Below are 19572 nucleotides of genomic sequence, written 5' to 3'. Positions count from 1 at the left end.
TAATTGCGAGATACAAACTTGCACTTGCGAGACAAAAGTCTGACTTTCTACTTAAATATTTTGTTTATATCTCAGAATTCTGACATTTGCGAGTTATAAAGTGTGCGATGAACATGCTATTGCAAAAAAAGGGTCTGAATTGCGTCATTTTTTCTTCCAGAATTGCATGACATAAACTTGCAGTTGTGAGTCATAAAGTCAGAATAAAATCAATTGTGAAAAATAAAAGTCAGAATTGCAAGTTGATATTTTGAAATTGTGACTTTTCTTAAAATTATGAGTTTATTTCTCACAATTCTGACTTTGTAAAACGCAATTGTGAGGTATTAAATCAGAATTGTAACATAAATCAGAATTCTGAGAACATAAGTCTTTTTCCCCTCAGAATTGGACTTTATAACTCACAATTGCGAGTTTATATCTTGCGAGAACAAAGTCAGAATTGCAAGATACAAAATTGCATTTGCAAGAAAAAAGTCTGAATCGCAAGATACAAACTTGGATTTACTTAAAAATCTTGTTTATATCTCACAATTCTGACTTTATAACTCACAATTCTCAGAATTGCAAGAAAAAAATCTGAGATTTTTTGTGAGATAAAGTCGTAATGACCTTTTTAATTTTTTTATTCAGTGGTGGAAACAGGTTTCCATTCACTTTGGAGAACAGAAACAAACTAAAAATGTATATAAAAACAAAATAAGATAAAAAAATAAAACAAAACAATAAAAATATTTGTAAGTAAGTAAATAAAAAAAAAAAAAAAAAAAAAATTATATATATATATATATATATATATATATATATAAACAAACAAACAGCAACAACATTTATTTTGAGATTTTTAACCTACAGTCTGGTTATCAGAATTTGCATCGCCACTGAAAAACTAATATCAGTCCAAAAACTTCTAAAATCTAAACAAATTACTCAAGATGAAAACAGGAAGTGACACTAACCTTGCCATCATTGTAGAGGTTTGGATTGAAGCGGACGCTGTGGCCACCGGTGGTCTCCAGATTAACTAAAGGAGGGGAGTTTGGGTAATCTTGAGGGAAATAAACGTCAAATTCAAAACAGCCGTTGGCATATGGTGTGTCTGCGGGCCCCGTTATCAAAACCTGAGACAAAAAGCAAGAAAACGGGCATCAAAATACAGTGACTCTCCATCCATTCAAAGGCGACAAACAATAATATAAAAAAAACATTGCTTTGAACAGCACCGGAACAATTGTGCATGTCTAAACAAGTCTATACAGGAAGTAGTACTGAGACAGGCAAAGAGAAGTATCCCCGCTTCCCACAGAGGGAGCGAGAGAGGAAGATCGGAGGACTGTAATGCCATCCAGTGAATCTCTCTCCACTGCAGGCGGTAGAGCTGCACTCAGGCGTTAAGACTGTTTTGACATGACCATTCAAACGCAACACTAAACACACACACAAAGCTGTGCTCACACACTCTGTGTAGGTTAAATCTGGAAAGCTCAGTTTACTATTAATGTCCATTAAGATTGTATGAAGCGTGGAGGAAGATAAAAAGGCCGGCCCGCTGTTAAGGGTCAGCGTAAGCAGACGGAGTAGCGAGTGACCAGTCTGACTGGGGGGCTCCGCCTGTGGTCTGGCGTGCCCGAGACATGAAGCTCAAGCCAGACACACTGACATTTACACACTCAGAGAGGAGTCCGGGTCAAAAGCACATCTCAAATGTCATTAGTAAGAGTGTGGGCACTCATGTGTGCATGTTAGAGACCACAGGACAGCAAGACAAGCAAGTGACTCGTGGGATTCACTGCCGTTGTTTTGTCATGCAGCAGAAATCGAAAGATTCATGTTGACCCACAGTAAACAGCAAAGCTTGACACCGTCATGGTCTGCTTTCGTATTCAGCACTGAGATTCTTATTGACTGATTCATTTAATTATTCAAATTTATATTATTTGATTTTTTAAAATGTGTCATAAATTATTTAAACCATAATAAAAGTGTATTTACAAAATACATTTTTTATTACTTTTTTAATAATTTAATAGTTCACCCAAAAATGAAAATCGCCCCATGATTTGCTTACCCCCAAGCCATTCTTGGTGTTTATGACTGACTTTCTTTTAGATGAATACAATCAGAGTTATATTAAAAATGGTCCTGGCTCTTCCAAGCTTTATAATGGCAGTGAATGGGTGTTGATATCTTTAAAGGAACACTCCACTTTTTTTGGAAATAGGCTCATTCTCCAACTCCCCCCGAGTTAATAAGTTGATTTTTACCGTTTTGAAATCCATTCAGCCGTTCTCCTGTTCTGGCGATATCACTTTTAGCATAGCTTAGCATAGATCATTGAATCCTATTAGACCAATAGCATCGCGTTCAAGAATGTCCAACAAGTTTCGATATTTGTCCTATTTAAAACTTGACTCTTCTGTAGTTATATTGTGTACTAAGACCGGTGGAAATGCAAAGCTTCAATTTTCTAGGCTGATAAGATTAGGAACTACACTCCCATTCCGGCGTAATAGTCAAGGAAGTTTGCTGCCGTAATATGGCTGAAGCAGATAGATATTTTTCTCACACAAGCACGTTGATTCGCTTCAGAAGGCCTTTATTAACCCTCTGAAGCCGTGTGGAGTACTTTTTATGATGATGGATGCACTTTATTGGACTTGAAAATCTCAACACCCATTCACTGCCATTATAAAGCTTGGAAGAGCCAGGGCATTTTTTAATATAACTCCAATTGTATTCATCTGAAAAAAAAAGAGTCATATACATTTTGAGGGTGAGTAAATCATGGGGTAATTAAAATTTTTGAGTGAACTATCACTTTAAGATGCTGGTTTTATAAATATTTTTAGTCTTTTAGTGGAGGGGTCAGAGGTATTGAATCATACCTTCATGATGTCGAGACGTTCTTCGTCACAGCGGACGAACACGCTTGAAGATGAGGAGAGAGGGAGGGAGGTGGAGAGCGTGACAGCCTCTTGTGCTAACCGTCGAGCACGAGCCGCACTGTTGGCGTCGCTGGCGTTCTTCACCTGAGACAGGTAATGGTAGTTCACCTTAAACACCAGCTTAGAGTCCTCATCCTCACACACCATCTCAAACGTGTCTGTGAAAAGATAGGACACATAGACGTTTAGCTATCAGCAGTCACAATGAAATACAATCAGCTTGAAAAACATCACAGCCACTTAAAAAAAAAACATTTAATCATTTTTCCTTCAGAAAAAGCCATACTGTGTATTCTGGGGGATTTGTTCAGTGTGGGCCAGTGCAAACCTGTTTAGTCATGTCAGTTGAGATTACCTCATTCGTCTGAGGTCGGGCTAAATCATTTTTGGCAGAACAAAACTCTAGTCATCAATCAGAGCAAAGAAAGATGAGAAATGACAACCAGAAAAGCTATTCTTCCAGCAAGATAACACAATCCTCCCCATTTCTGTTCATATGCATTGTGCTCTTTCAAATATTTGGTGCACTTAAAAAAAAAAAAAAAAAAAGGCAGCTGAAAGAAAAAACAGCAATTTCTATTCATTCATTCAACTGCATGTGTGACATATTAGAAAATAGGGAAGAATAGGTTAAGAGCAAGGTTTAATAAACTGGGGTTCGTGAGTGAACTGCAAGGGGTTTATGAGTTAGTTTAAGTCTAATAATGGGAAAAATCATAAAAATGCTAATTTAAAATAAATGAGATTTTTTTTTTTTTTTAATCAAACATACACTACCAGTAAAAAGTTTCTGAATGGTAAGATTTTGTATGTTTTTAGTCTCTTCTCTTACCAAGCCTGCATTTACTTGATCCAAAGTACAGCAAATCAGAAAATTTTTGAAATATTTTTATGATTTAAAATATTTTTTCTATTTGAATGTATTGTAAAATGTAATTTATTCCTGTGATTTCAAAATGAATTTTCAGCATCATTACTCAAGTCGCATGATCCTTTATAAATCATTCTAATTTGCTTCTCAAAACTATTTTTTTTTCAGCATTTATCTGAAACAGAAATATTTTGTAACATTAGAAATGTTGTTATTATCAACTATTTAAAGCATCCTTGCTAAATAAAATAATTAATTTCTATAACCTTTGAATTAAATAATTTCAGGCTTGGTGAGAAGAGACCTTAAAAAATATTAAAAATCTAAATCTTGACTGGTAGTGTACTATAAATATGTTGTTAAATACTAATATAACATCTGAGGGAAAACAAATATTTTACCTCAAATATGTTAGCTAAAATGTTCAAAACTGTAAATGTCTTGTTCAAAACATTCAATAAAACATATATAAATATATAAAACTCATTGAACTTGAGTGTAAAATCAGATTTTAATGATAAAATTATATCATACACTCTCTTATCAGCCAGTAAAAACTTATATGGGTCAAGAACTAGCAGGGATGTCTAATCCAGGACTCACCAAACTGTAGTTTCTTCATTGCTGCTGTGTATTTCTCCTCCACTGAGCGCAAGATGGACAGCGGTTTGGGCCTTGCTGCTGCCTTCTTAGAGCTTTCAGCCATCTTCCTCTCTAAAAAAAAAAAGCAGACAGACACATAAAAAACCTTCAAGAGTGTGTGCATGTGTGTTTCACAGTAGCCTAAGGGTGTGTTTGAGTAGGTCACATCTTCCATCCTCTCATCCCTGAACAACCAACACATCCCTGCAAGACGCAAAAGTAACCTGAATGCCGGTAACGTAGCTCTGCTATTAGTTAACACTCACTTTAAGCTCAAATGTTGCATTTTTTTTTACAAGACTCCTATTGAGATGTTTGACTGCAAATTTGTTACTTTGATAAATGAGACGAAGCACACAAACTCGCGTTGTTACACAAATGAGTCGCTGCATTTCTGTTCTCTCAATTCAGATTGTTATCGAGTGAGCGTCAGACTAATGACAACGACACCAGCAGACCATCACCGCTCCGGTGAGACATATTAGACCTGAGGATGGAGGCCGTTAGAGCTACAACACAATTAAACTCCCTATATTTAGGAGCTTTATGGCATTTCCGGCTATTCTGCTGTTGACGCAGACACATGTCCCGCTTTGCACACACATGCACCGCGTCAGCCAATCAAATTACCTTTACGCTTAACGGGGCTGATAACGGCTAGGCTTTGGATACGAGCCACATAAAATCCTAGCGACATCGATAGCTCCATTTACTCTCACCTAGTCACATTAGTGCACGATATTGATGCCAATATCGATATTGAACTACAGGATAGCACTTTGGGCCAATCAGACACCCTGACTGCGCTGTCTCTGGTACTTTTTAAGAAAACACGGAGTACTAATTAAGCAGTTAAACGGGGTGGTAAGTGTAATGTCTTACAGCTCTTATCATATGGATTTCCCTTATGGATAGTGACAGCTGCATCGATCAGCTTCACCACGTTTAACGCCCCTTTCATTCACTCATCACAGAGAGAATGAGAGCATAAGATACCCAAGGGAAGGTGATGGTTATTATGTGAATGTACTGATTTGGTCCTCCGACGTAATAGTGGAAATTCCTCCTATTACCTTCTCATGACCAGGTTTTCCCTTAACTTTGCTTTAGAGGACCTCAGAGGGACATATAGTTGAGGTCAAAAGTTTACACCCCCTTTCAGAATCTGCAAAAGGTTAATTTTACCAAAATAAGAGGGACAAAATGCATGCTATTTTTTATTTAGTAGTGACGTGAATAAGATATTTCACATAAAAGATAAGAGAAAATAAAAGTTGAATGAATAAAAATGACCCCATTTAAAAGTTTACATACACTTGATTCTTAATACTGTGTTCTTACTATGATTCCCTTGTTTGTCCTGAATAGTTAAACTGTGTGCTGTTCTTCAGAAAAATCATTCGGGTCACACTAAGTCTTTGGTTTTCCAGCATTTTTGTGTATTTGAAGCCTTTCCAGCAATGACCGAGTTCCATCTTTTCACATTGAGGACATATGAAGGACGACTGTGCAACTATTACAGAAGGTTCAAAAGCTCACTGATGCTTCAGAAAGAAAAAAAGTGCATTAAGAGCCGGGGGTGAAAACTTTTTGAATCTGAAGATCAGGGTAAATGTAACTTAATTTGTCTTCTGGGAAACATGCAAGTCTTTTCTTTAGCCTCTGAAGGGCAGTACTAAATGAAAAATATGATATTCAGGCAAAAAATTTAAAAAAAGGTACCAATGTCTCCATTCTATTCAAAAGTTTTCACCCCCTGGTTCTTAATGCATGTTTTTTACTACTGGAGCATCAATGAGCATTTGAACCTTCTGTAATAGTTGCATATGAGTCCCTCAGTTGTCCTCAGTGTGAAAAGATGGATCTCAAAATCATACAGTCATCGTTGGAATGGGTTTAAATCCACAAAAATGCTGGAAAAACAATTTGTGGGACCTGAATGATTTTTCTTAAGAACAGCAGGTAGTTTAACTATTCAGAACAAACAAGGGACTCATAAAAAACTACTACTAAACAAAAAAAAAAAAACATAGCTGTGGATTATTCAGGTAAGAACACAGTATTAAGAATCAAGGGTATGTAAAATTTTGAACAGGGTCATTTTTATATATTCAACTATTACTTTCCCTTATTTTCTCTGGACTATATGTAAACATCTTTTATGTAAATTTTGTATGATCCCTCCTATTTTGGTAAAATAATTAACATTTAGCAGATTCTGCCAAGGGGATGTAAACTTTTGACCTCAACTGCAGTTTGTAAATGTTAATAAACAGATGACTTCTCAAGAGCTTTGAATCCTAGGATTAAAAATCTGCCTTAGTCACATTCGTTTTTCTGAGGTCAGTATAGAGGGACTGAATGTTGGTCACACAACATCCCGGTCTGAAAATACACCCTGGCTATGACTAAGGGCCGCTGAAGATCTTAAAGAATTAGCACGACATAGATTAAGTCTAGTCTGACAAACGAAAGTGCCCAGCAAAGCTGACTCTCCATTTAAAACTCCTCGGAGAAAACGATCAGGCTTTAGAGAGCGTGCTGCCTCTGGTGCGGCTCTGTGCTGAAGAGCCGTTTCTCTTCGGCTTATTTTGTCAGAGCAAACAGTCACTCCGTGTCCCCCGAGGCCCTCAGACAAGCAGGGAGTGTCTTCAGCCTGTGAAATACACACCACCCCTCTCCTGACTGACCACTATACATCCAGAAAAGAATGACAGATGAGACCAACTTAATTATTGCTGTTTGTGTGCTCGGTCACTTCTGTTTCAAGCACTTAAGAAATACTGCCCTACAGAGACACAGAGCATGAAAAGCTTCTGTATAGGAGGTTTTACATAACACGAGTCAAAGATTGACACGTAAGAGAAGAAATTGTTGAACAAAGGCGTTATTTTTTATTTCTCTGTGCACAAAAAGCATTCCTTTAGCTTTATAAAATTACCGTTGAACAACTGATGTCACATGGACATTTTAACAATGTCCCTACTCCCTTTTTGGGCCTTGAATGCATCACTTGCATTCCTGTCTATGCAGGGTCAGAAAGCTCTCGGATTTCATCAAAAATATCGTAATTTGTGATCTGAAGATAAACGAAGGTATTACAGTTTTGGAATGACATGAGGGTGAGTAATTAATGACAGAAGTTTCATTTTTGGGTGAAGTATCCCTTCAGCATTTTGGAAACAGCAGATTGTTGAGGTAAATGTTCTCACCATGGTTGGCCTGCCGTAGGTTGGTGGTGGCAGCATAAACAATCTCTGCTGTCTTCTGGATGTCAGGAACTAGCAGGGTAAGGCCTTCCGGCTCAGGATCAGATGTCTCAGTCTTCATCACCCCTTTACTTTTGTCTTTCTTCGACCTGAGGTGGACAAAGAATCATCAGAAATCACATTTTCTGTAGTAGACACTAACAAATGAATAAGCTGTGTTTATTTGTGTTTGCATGAATGTGAATATGTGAAATGTTTTATTTTTCATTGACAAAGTCATGTCCTTAACTTCTCAAACACTCATGTCCCAACCCTGAAACAAACACGCACGCTCTCATCCTGAGAGGTGCTGGTACACAGTGAATGCATCAAATGAGCAGCAGATTGTGACTTGTCCCAAAGTAAACCATTAAAAACAACATCCAGCTGTCTTGCGGGTAAGCACTCGCTCTCACAACATGTATCTTTCATTAAGCAGGAGGAGAGAAAATGAAAGAGACAAACAAATGAGAAAGGGGACATGTCAAAAACGTCCTTTACCTGTAGGTGACACATACGGCAATAATTAAGTTGGTCTCATCATTCAAGGGTGCACGCATTCTCACAGACACTCGGACAGAGCCAACCTTGTGGCTTCATCCCGTCACTAACAGGCCAATGCCATAAACAACTCGCTACCCATGAAGACTAAGCCATTATTAAACACAGACAGCTGATAACAAATCACGCTCTCTCACTACTCTACATATCCACCTGTGCTATAACTCGAAGCAATCAGACTCGCAATCTTTACCTGGAGGATGATAACAGGCCAACGATTTCAACACTTTTTTTTCAGTTTGTATCTCACAATTCTGAATTTTTCCTCGCAATTCTGACTTTTTTCCTTACAACTGCGAGTTTAGATCTTGCAATTCTGCCTTTATTCTTGTGATTGCGATTTTATATCTCGCAATTGTTTTTTTTTTGCCATTGCCAGTTTATAGCTCGCAATTCTGACCTTTTTTCCATCACAATTGCCAGTTTATCTTGAAATTCTGACTTTTTCCTCGCAATTGCGAGTTTATATCTGGCAACTCCATTTTTTCCCTACGATTGCAAGTTTGTTACTCACAATTCTGACCTTTTTTCCTCACAATTGCGAGTTTATCTCGCAATTCTGACTTTTTTTTCACAATTGCAAGTTGATATCTCGCAATCTGACTTTTTTCTTTTAACAATTGCAAGTTTGTATCTTGCAATTCTGACTTTTTTCCTAACCATTGTAAGTTTATATCTCACAATTCTGACTTTTTCCCATGATTGACTTTTTTCTTGTGATTGCAATTCTGACTTTTTCTCACAACTAAAAGTTTCTGTCTCGCAATTCTGACTGTTTTCCTCACAATTGCAAGTTTATATCTCGCAATTCTGACTTTTTTCCTAACCATAGTGAGTTTATATCTCACAATTGACTTTTTTCTTTTCGAGATTGCAAGTTTGTATCTCGCAATTCTGACTTTTTTTCTCAGAATTGAGTTTGTATCTCACAATTCTGACTTCTTGCAATTCTTACGTTTTTCCACACAATTGCAAGTTTACATCTCACAAGTCTGACTTTTTCTCACGATTGTAAGTTTTTATCTCGCAATTCTGACTTTTTTCCTAACCATAATGAGTTTATATCTCACAATTCTGACTTTTTTCTTTTCGCAATTGCAAGTTTGTATCTCGCAATTCTGACTTTTTTCTTTTCGCAATTGCAAGTTTGTATCTCGCAATTCTGACTTTTTTCTTTTCGCAATTGCAAGTTTGTATCTCGCAATTCTGACTTTTTTCTTTTCGCAATTGCAAGTTTGTATCTCACAATTCTGACTTCTTGCAATTCTTACGTTTTTCCACACAATTGCGAGGTTACATCTCACAATTCTGACTTTTTCTCACGATTGTATCTCGCAATTCTGACTTTTTTCCTCACAAATGCGAATTTATATCTCACAAATCTGACTTTTTTCTTTTCACAATTGCAAGTTGTAGGGGTAAGGGGTCAAAAGACTGTTTTCTTAGAATTGCCAATTTATATCTTACAATTCTGACTTAACTCGCAATTGCGTGTTATTCTGAGAAAAAAAATTAGAATTGCAAGTTTATGTCTTACAATTCTGACCTATGTTCTTAGAATTTCCCGTTTAAATCTCATAATTCAGAGTTTTTTCCTTGCAATTGCAAGTTTATATCAAGTAATTCTGAGAAAAAGTCAAAATTGCAAGTTTGTATCACGCAATTCTGAGGGAAAAAGTCAAGAGTTGTGAGAAAAGTCAATTTATTTTTTATTTAGTGACGGAAATGAGTATCATATAAAAACACACTAAAGCTTTATAAAAAAGAAAACTAATTTATTTAATAAAAAATTAAAGAGAATTTAACGTATTAAATTAATATTTATATACGCATGTTTTTTATTATACAGTTTTAAAAAACTAAAATAACTATTTTTAAATCATAATATCAATAATACATGATAAAAATTTAAAAAATGTTTAATTTGTAAATTAAAAAAGCAAAAAGTCTATTTTTTTTTTTTTTTAAATAGTTAAAAAACAATTAAAACAGTGGCAAAAACCAATTTGAACTACATTACATAGTATACACCATATGAAAAGGCCAAAGCTGAATTATGGACAAGCGTGGAATGGCAAAAGCTCAGGACACTTTGAAGGCCACTGGGGATTAGAGGCTTTTCGAGGACAGGTGAGGAGCACTGACTGATCTAGCACTCATTTATCACTATGTTACTCCTCTGCTGAAACACTGGTTTTGACTTGTGGCTATAACATCAGGTTACATCTTGTGGGTATAAGTCAGGTTTTTCCATGCAGGTCAGAGACAGTGAGAGTCACTGGGTCGGCATCCATCCATCAGTACTCAATCCGTCCGTTCTCTGTCCATTAGTGTGACCGCCCATGGACTGAATGTGTGTGTGTGTGTGTGTCTAAAAGAAAGAGCTCACCTGAGGCGGTTGGTGTAGGTGTCCACACAGGTCTTCATCTTGGCCAGTAACATGCCGACAGACGTCTGACACTCGGTGCGTTCTTCATCCTCCTCTTCCTCTGCAGCGTCTCCTGATAGTGGCAAGAGCAGAGGAACCAGGCTGGTGCAGGTGGAGATGGCCCTCAGCAGCTCCAACAGAGCACGATACAGGGGGACGTGACGCGCCATGTCCAAAACTGCAGGAGACAGAGAGAGAGCGAGACATTACGTACAGAGACAGGACGCTTATAAAAGACAAAGTCAATTACATCTCTTAAATGACAGAAGGACACAAGGGACGATCCACACATACACACACACTTTCAGCCTCTCAAGGTTAATAACATTTTTAATATAGATGTTTTTAGGAACATCATTGGTTACAAATATTTAAACGGTTTGGATCCTTGAACAGGACATACAAACCGTTTTGCCATATGGAGGAGTCACCTTATGAATATTTTATGGATGGACAAACAGGCAAATTTGTGTCATGCCTGCTTTAAAGGGATAGTTCACCCAAAAATAAAAATTACCCCATGATTTACCTACCCTCAAGCCATTCTAGGTGTTTTTCTAGAATACAACTGGAGTTATTTTAAAATTTTCCTGGCTTTTTCAAGCTTAATAATGGCAGTGAATGGGTGTTCAGATTTTTAAGCAAAATAAAGTGCACCCAACCATCATTAAAAGTGCTCCACATGGCTCTGGGGGGTTAATAAAAGCCTTTTGAATTGAATTGATGCAGTTGTGTATGAAAAATATCCATATTTAGAACTTTATAAACCGTAATCTCTAGCTTCCGCTAACTGTCATACTTGAGTTAACGAGAGAGTCACATTCCAGCGAATGATGATGTAAGATGTCCTTCCACTGTTAGCGAAAGTCAGCTGCCATTATAAAGCTTGGAAGCTTGGAACATTTTTAATATACCTCAGATTGTATTAGTCTGAAAGAAGGAAGTCAATTACATAAACAGGGTTCGTTCAGATACTGTAAAATGAACTTTTTTGTAAAAGGACTTTCAAAGCTTTTTTATTTTCAAGGACTTATAACAGAGATCTCACTTCTCAAACAATATCTTCTCTTTAAAATTCTAAAAAAAGATAATAGATAAAATCAAATGATACACGATATGTGATTTGAAGTCCCAATCTGAATCAAATGATTCGCGATACGCGATCCAATTTGAAACTGTGAATTATTTTGTGACGCATTAGTTTAACTGATTCTGAGTTTCAAAAAGCTCCTTTTCACTCATCAATATATATACTTCTTTAAATCATTACAGAAGTCGAAATTCAAAAATGAATGGCTCTTTTGATTCAATCTGGCTTTTGCTAGTGAATCGCTTAAAATAAATGATTGACGTCATGAGTTTGAATCAATCAGAGCAGATCCAAAAGGACTCAATCGATTTGGTTCATCTGTTTCTCTTTTCGCGTCTTCAGCCATGTTTACACAACATTGTCAGTACTACTACTGGCTTAGCTCACTAGTTTTATGACATTAACTGAAATAAGCGAAAAAAAGCATTGTTTTTTTTTTTTATTGTGTGAATTTTGAGTGAAAAGATGTGTGCTTTTCAAAAGAATTTAACACTTATTTCATTTTTTTTTATCGATGAACTGTCCCTTTAAGGCAACATAGTAGCACAGACAAGATACTTTGGCTATAGAAAGAAAAGTTAAGGGGAAAACAACAGATTTTAATAAAAAGATTCAGACATGACCAAAAAACTCAATCTGTTTTCTCTCGAGTACACTGAGATGCCATAAGAACCAGGGGTTTGAGGAATGAGGGCTCTTTGTGAATGCATTTCCTGTTTGGAGAAGGCACGATAATCCTTTTGTGGCACAGTGGAGTCTTAAAGCCAGAATGAGGACAGTGAGAAAATAAAGGATGAGAGGGAACGAGACAGAGAGAGATTACCGAGGGTCTTCAAGCAAAATGCTATAATCAGGCTCATATTATCAGTGTGCGGTGAATGTAAGGAGCAGGAACACTGTGTGCATGTTTGTGTGACTCGTGTGTGTTTTTGAGAAGAAAGAGGAATTTCAAACGACCGTTGGAGCTCTGTCAAAGCCAAAGGCTTTCGTCTGAGTCTGCGAGGACACCATAGATCAGAGAGTGTTTAGTGTGTGTGTGTTGTATCATCTCAATGTCAGTCTACGTTCCAGATTCTCCTCATGCTCTCCTCAGTTCAGACTGTTTCTCCTTCACTCTCATCTCATTTACAGACTAACTGATTTACTGCACACCAATCCTCCTCTCTGGCCCTCTCTCTCCCTCATCAGACATTCAGCTCCATGCTGGATTGGGTGGATGATAAACAATGTTAGTGAGAGCGGAGAGGACACATACGTCAGCTCCCCTGCCCTCCGCCGCCGTACGCAGAGAAGAGCGGAGATGATGGAGGAAGAGAGGAGGGAGGACAGGGCAGGACAGGAGAATAGAGGAGGGGAAGACAGGAGACGCGACAGAAGGAGAGAAGAGACGAAAGGCACAGAGAATAGGCAAGGAGACATGTACAGGAGACCAGAAGGGACCAGGAGAGAGGAGGGGCAAACAGAATGGAGGAGAAGAGACGGCAGACAACAGAAAGGAGGAGAGGAAATGAGAAGGAAGGACAAAGTGGCAGAGAAGACAAGGAAGGACAAGTGGAAAGGGGACGAGGAAGGAGAAAAGGCAAATAGAATGGAGGACAGGATGAAAGAAGAAAGCAGAAGAAAAGGAGAGAAGACATAAGTAGACCAGAAAGGAGGAAAGGAGTGGAGGAGAGAAGAGGAAAGGAGACGAGGAGACCTGAAATGAGAAGGAAGGAGACAAGAAAGGAGAAAGCAGATATAAAAGCTGGAGAGGAGAGGAGAGGAGAACAGAAAGGAGTAAAGAAGCAATCAGGAAATGGGTCCAGAAGGATTGGAGAAGAAAGAAGAGAGCAGAGAAGCGTAAGTGTAAAGGAAACCAAAAAATAAAAAAAATAAAAATAGAGGAGACCAGAAAGGAGGAGAAGAGATCGTAGGAGAAGTGACTAAAAAGGATAAAGAAGAAAAGACAAAGGGTAGGAGAGAAGAAAACAGAAGAGGAGAGGCAATTAGATAAGAGGAGAAAACAATTTAAGAGAGCTTAAAGCAGAAAAGAGGAGAAAGAAAAAAGGAAGAGGAGGAGAAGAGAGATTATATGACTGCTGATAATACTACAGTCTTACGTCAAACTCCTCACAGCAGCTCTAAGGACACTGCAATATCGTCCATCCATTCTCTCTTCCCCAGGAAAAGACTGTGAGGGTCACAGATCATCTAGACTCAAACTGAGCCTGATCCACAGCTCCACTCCTTTAAACGATTCTTCATTTGTACCAGAAGACCTTTATGACTGACCTCTCCCCTTTCGGCTCACTGTCTAAAAGGCACAATATAGCCTTAAACACAAGCTTCGTGCTCTGTGTGTGAGAGAGAGAGACTCAGGCACACTCAAGACTCGAGAGACGTCTTAAAAACAGCCATCTCCCCTCATCTTCAAAAAACACGTTCCTCTAATTAGCTCACAAGTCACAACCTTTATGAGAAAACACTGAAGTGAGTGCAGACAAAAGGACAAAAAATATCTTTAGCCATATCAAACAGGCCATATGATGGAATAATGGATGTTGTTCTTGATATTTTAAAGTAAGAATTTAAAATACAAGGTAGACACTTGGGTCTGCACTGACAATTTGAAAGCTATATTTGTATGTGGGATAAGCCAATCATAATGGGTCATTTGCATGTCTTACAGGTAATGTTTCAGTGCAAGAAACCTTAACAGATATTGTAAGTGATTTCTGTCTCCTAATGCAGTTTGTTTTTTGTCACAGTTGTCTTTGGCTTGCTTAGATGGGGTCCTAAAAGACACTTCATATTCAGTAATATGATGGATTTCATGGCACTGACATTGTTCATAATTCATGAATGTTGCCACATTGTTACGGAACTGTTTCAAGCTGAACAACAACAATCCTGTTTTCAGTTGAGCTGCTAACTATGGAAGCCTGTTTCCGCCAATGAATAAAAATAAATAAAAGGTAACTGCGACTTTTTCTGACTTTTTTCTTGCAATTGTGACTTCTTAATTTCACAATAATTTTTTTTTTTAGCTATTGCGAGTTTACATCTTGCAATTCTGACTTTTTTCGAGGTAAAAATTTGCACTTGAAAATTAGCAAGAAAAAGTCAGTTTCAAGATACAAAGTCATAATGGCGAGAATAAAAATCAGAATAGCGAGACTGAAAGTCGCAACTGGAAGAACAAAAGTCAGAATAAAGAGAAAAATTGTGAGAAAAAAGTTTGAATTGTGAAATTAAAATTTGCAATTGCAAGAAAAAAAATCTGAAGAATGAGACAAAAAGTAGCAATTGCGAGAAAAGTCAGAATTGTGAGAAAAAAGAGTTGCGAGATAAAGTGTCAGAATTGCGGGATACAAAGTCACAATTGCAAGAAAAATAGAGTATCGAGATAAAGTCACAATTGCAAAAACAAAAGTCAGAAAAGCAAGATAAAACGTCGCAATTGCGAGAAAAAAGTCAGAATAGTAAGATAAAAAGTAAGAAAAGTGAGATAAAAAGTCAGAATAGTGAGATAAAAAAGAAGAAACTGTGATAATAAAAGTCAGAATAGCAAGATAAAAAGTCGCAATTGCGAGAAAAAAGTCAGAATAGTGAGAAAGTCAGAATAGTGAGATAAAAAGTCACAATTTTGAGAATAAAAGTCTGAATAGTGTGATAAAAAGTAGCAATTGTGAGAATAAAAGTCGGAATAGCATGATAAAAAGTCACAATTTTGAGAAAAGTCAGAATTGTGAGATAAAAAAACAGTATTGTGGGATATAAAGTTGCAATTGCGAAAAAAAGTCAGAATAGCGAGACTGAGTTGTGAGATAAAAAAAATCGCAATTATGAGAAAATAAGTCAAGTTGTGAGATAAAGTCAGAATTACAGGATATAAAGTCAAAATTGTGAGATATAAAGTCAAAATTGTAAGTTATAAAGCCCAGTTCTGAGGGGAAAAAACACTTATTTTCTCAGAATTGCGAATTTATTCTGAGTTAATAACTTGTGAGTCAGATTTGCAAAATATAAACTTGCTTTTTTGAGGAAAAAATTTACAATTGTGAGATTCGGCTTCTATTCTAAACTGATCTTGTTTAATAATGAATGAACTTTACAGTTATTGAACTGAACCAACAATGAACTGACTGGAACTAAAAAATTATACACAACAACTGTCTTGCTACAGCTGCTTTATAGTAGGAATTTTGGATTTGCCTCACTTGTGAAGTTTGCATCATTGGCTTAAATAAAAATGTCACTTGATTAAGAAAAATGGCACAACTCAACCTAACAATTCATGTCTGTGGTTTGACTATACACTACCATTCACAACTTTGGGGTAGGAAAGTTTCCTATGCTCACCAAGTAACAGTAATACTATATAATATTACTACAATTTAAAATAATTGTTTTTATTTTAACACATTTCAAAACATAATTGTAAACTGATGGCAGAACTGAATTTTCAGCATCATTACTCCAGTCTTCAGTGTCACATGATCCTTCAGAAATCATTCTAATATGCTGGTTTGCTCCTCAAGAAACATTTCATATTAAAACATACTGTGCTGCTTAATATATAGTAGTTTAAAACACCCCATTCACACATACAGGAGACGTAGTACTCAATAAACGTTAGAGGTACACTGTGTGTGTCTGTGTGTGTGTGTGTGTGTGTGTGTGTGTGTGTGTGTGACAGTTCTCTAAGCATGTGGTAGAAACTCTTTGTCACCATGACAACAAAGATCTCGAGGACAGGCGGGACAAGACATACCAGCAGCAGCACAGAAACGCACACTTACTTTTTGCCTCTTGGGTTGGTTAAAATTTAATCTGGTTATTTACAACATGCAGAAATGCATAACTGTTCATGACACGCAGATGAAGAGAGCAAGACAAAAAAAAAACATCTTCTAATATGACCCCACTGTGATATGCATGTGTGTGTGTGTGTGCACATTTATTTTAGTGTGTTTGAAGTAACACTAGCACACTTTTGTTGAAGTAAATCAGGCTGACAGGAGTCTGATTTTAAATGCCGCTTTGCAGAGCGGAACTGGGCCTCGAGTCTAATGACTGACACAAAAATCATGCTTCCCAAATCATTCAGGGCACAAGAGTCCTCCGCCTGTCTGGAGTGTGTGTGTGTGTGTGTGTGTGTGTGTGTGTGTGTGTGTGTGCGAGCAAGCAAGCGAGAATCCTTCACATGAGGGCCGGCTGGAAGAAAAGACACAACATGCACCAAGAGCTCAGAGAAGCGCTCCATCAATAATGCAAGAGAACGAGGAATAAAACAAGATGAGCGCTGCTGCATCTCCCTTTCACACTTCTGCATCTCTCTAGCACAGACATCACTGAGACGCAGGACACAGACTGATGGCACAACCGGACCACTGACTCAACACACTGAAGAGAACATCGACTGATCCAAGTGCCAAACACACCAAGAAAATAAAAGATACCAGAGCAGAGGAGAAATAAAGAGGGTTTATTCATTTATGTGGGTCATATTCATATTCTCATAACTCCATTAGACACCACACCTTATTTTACAACGCATGAGCATATAAAAAGAGATGCCGCAATATTAAAGTTCAGTTTGAAACCAATAAACTGATAATTATTTTCATGTTGTGGATAATAACCAGTTGATATTAAAATTCTATGAATCAAGTCGAAATAAATAAAAATAAAGAGCCGAAAACTAAAATCAATTAGTTTAAATGCTACAAGTGAATTTTGGTATCACAAATTCAGATTTGCATGAGTATGAAACAAATGCATTCATTATGAGATATGCTAAAGATGACATTTAACAGTTTTTATAAATTATAAAGAGTAACTTAAAGTCACAGTTTTATGATAATAAAAAGTTATTTAAATGCAGAAATGGGGAAAATGAGGATAAACAAATAAACCATCCATTACTGACCGATACTAATGAAAAATATCAAAATTGACAGTAAAGGCATATAAATCGTTACAAAAAATTTATATTGAAAAAAAAAAAGCTGCTTTTTTAAACTTTGTATTCATCAAGAATCCTAAAAAAAAAAAAAAAAAAAAAAAAAAAAAAAAAAAAAAAAAAAAGCACAACTGTTGGCTTATTTGATATTTATTAGTTTTATTTTTTCCAAATTCAGTTTTTTTTTTTGGGCTTTATTTTTTCTGGATTCCCTTTTTTCCATTTCAACTGTTCTAGACTCAAAAAGCATGTTTACTTAAATAAAATCATGAAACTTACACAGGTTTAACAAAAATTATATTTTAAGGCCCTATGAAATCTGTTTTCCTTTTTTTCATAATTCAGTTTTATTTTTACCAACTTCTGTGTTTTCCATTCATTTTCAGGATTCCATTTTAATGGTTTCAATAATTTTTAATAATCAAAAGCATCTCTAATTACTTGGTTTTATATAAAAAAAATATTTAATAATATTTTTTATTTATTTTCAGAAATACTGTGTTGTGCATTTAAATTTTTCTGGTAAATAAGTTCTGTTAAAGAAATTCTGGCAAACATTCCTTAAAAAAATGTTTTATTAACAATTCTTATTTTGTAGTAGTACTATCATTACATGGAGTAATATATTTCTGTCACAATTTCTTCAAGTTAAACCCAACTGTTATTTTGAGGGGTTGTTGTAAAGACATTTGTGACCCTGGACCACAAAACCAGTCATAAGGTTAAATTTGACAAAACTGAGATGTATAGATCATATGAAAGCTCAATAAATAAGCTTTCTATTGATGTATAGTTTGTTAGGATAGGACATTATTTGACCGAGATACATCTATTTGAAAATCTGGAATCTAAGAGTGCAAAAAAATCAAAATACTGAGAAAATCACCTTTAAAGTTGTCCAAATTAAGTTCTTAACAATGCATATTATTAATCAAAAATTACATTTTGATAGGTTTACAGTAGGAATTTTACAAAAAATCTTAATGTAACATGATCTTTACTTAATTTCCAAATGATTTTTGATATAAAATAAAAATCTATAATTTTGACCCATACAATGTATTTTTGGCTATTGCTACAAATATACCCCGGCGACTTAAGACTGGTTTTGTGGTCCAGGGTCACATTTAAGTTTATGTTTTTATATAACGGTAGTTTTTCTCAAAAGAAATGGTAAAATCCTAATAAAAGTGAGCAGTTCTTGTTTATGTGTTCATGTACTCATATACTGAGAGGGCAGAGGTTGAAAACACTGCGAGCGTCACATGCTTCGGTATGTATTTAGTAAACGAAACCGCACGTCTGCGCCATTCATTCACAGAGAAATGCATAACCTGCAGGTTATAAAATAGTCTTTTGGTGGCTTAATATTCACAGATACTAGTCCATATCACATTTCGATTGAAGTACACTGACCTACTTTTGATTTTATCATCCAAAATTTGGCAAACTGAGTGAAATTTGCGGATTCTCGAGCACAAAATTGATCAAACTAAATGCAGCTTTAGTGCAGTCAAAAAAAAACATCTTACCGACCCCAAACTTTTAAATGGTAGTGTGTATAACTACTAAAAGGACAGGACTACTATTTAAGGTCGGGTACTATAATCCATTAAACAATTCTGGAAACACAAGAAGCACATTCACTCCTTGTTCCAGTACCACATCCAATCCAAAAGCACTGGCGGAATGAATCTAGACTCCAAATGCCACTCTTTTGGGATTCATTCCAGCTGACCCCAGAGATTACAAGTGATGGTGTGGCTCTCAAAGTTACTTTAAACACATGGAGTCAGCCAGCAGACACTTTGGTGTCTGGGCAATCTGATTGTGGGCATTAACA

At 36.5% G+C, this 19572-nt stretch overlaps 1 protein-coding gene across 1 annotated transcript in view; it reads right to left on the bottom strand.

The window, feature by feature from the left end:
- The window catches only part of birc6 (baculoviral IAP repeat containing 6), a 130387-nt gene that overhangs the window by 16964 nt on the left and 93851 nt on the right, over window positions 1-19572 (bottom strand). The window contains exons 66-70 of the mRNA XM_073827622.1: window positions 10657-10873; window positions 7671-7816; window positions 4420-4530; window positions 2886-3103; window positions 960-1121 (exon numbers count right to left, since the gene is read on the bottom strand). Coding sequence (XP_073683723.1) covers window positions 960-1121; window positions 2886-3103; window positions 4420-4530; window positions 7671-7816; window positions 10657-10873 — 854 coding nt within the window. The remainder of the gene's footprint in view (window positions 1-959; window positions 1122-2885; window positions 3104-4419; window positions 4531-7670; window positions 7817-10656; window positions 10874-19572) is intronic.

This window comes from Garra rufa, chromosome 21 (assembly GCF_049309525.1).
Source record: "Garra rufa chromosome 21, GarRuf1.0, whole genome shotgun sequence".
NCBI classification, from domain to species: domain Eukaryota; kingdom Metazoa; phylum Chordata; class Actinopteri; order Cypriniformes; family Cyprinidae; genus Garra; species Garra rufa.
Note: the sequence above shows the minus strand (reverse complement) of the source record. Positions and strands in the feature narration are given on the sequence as shown.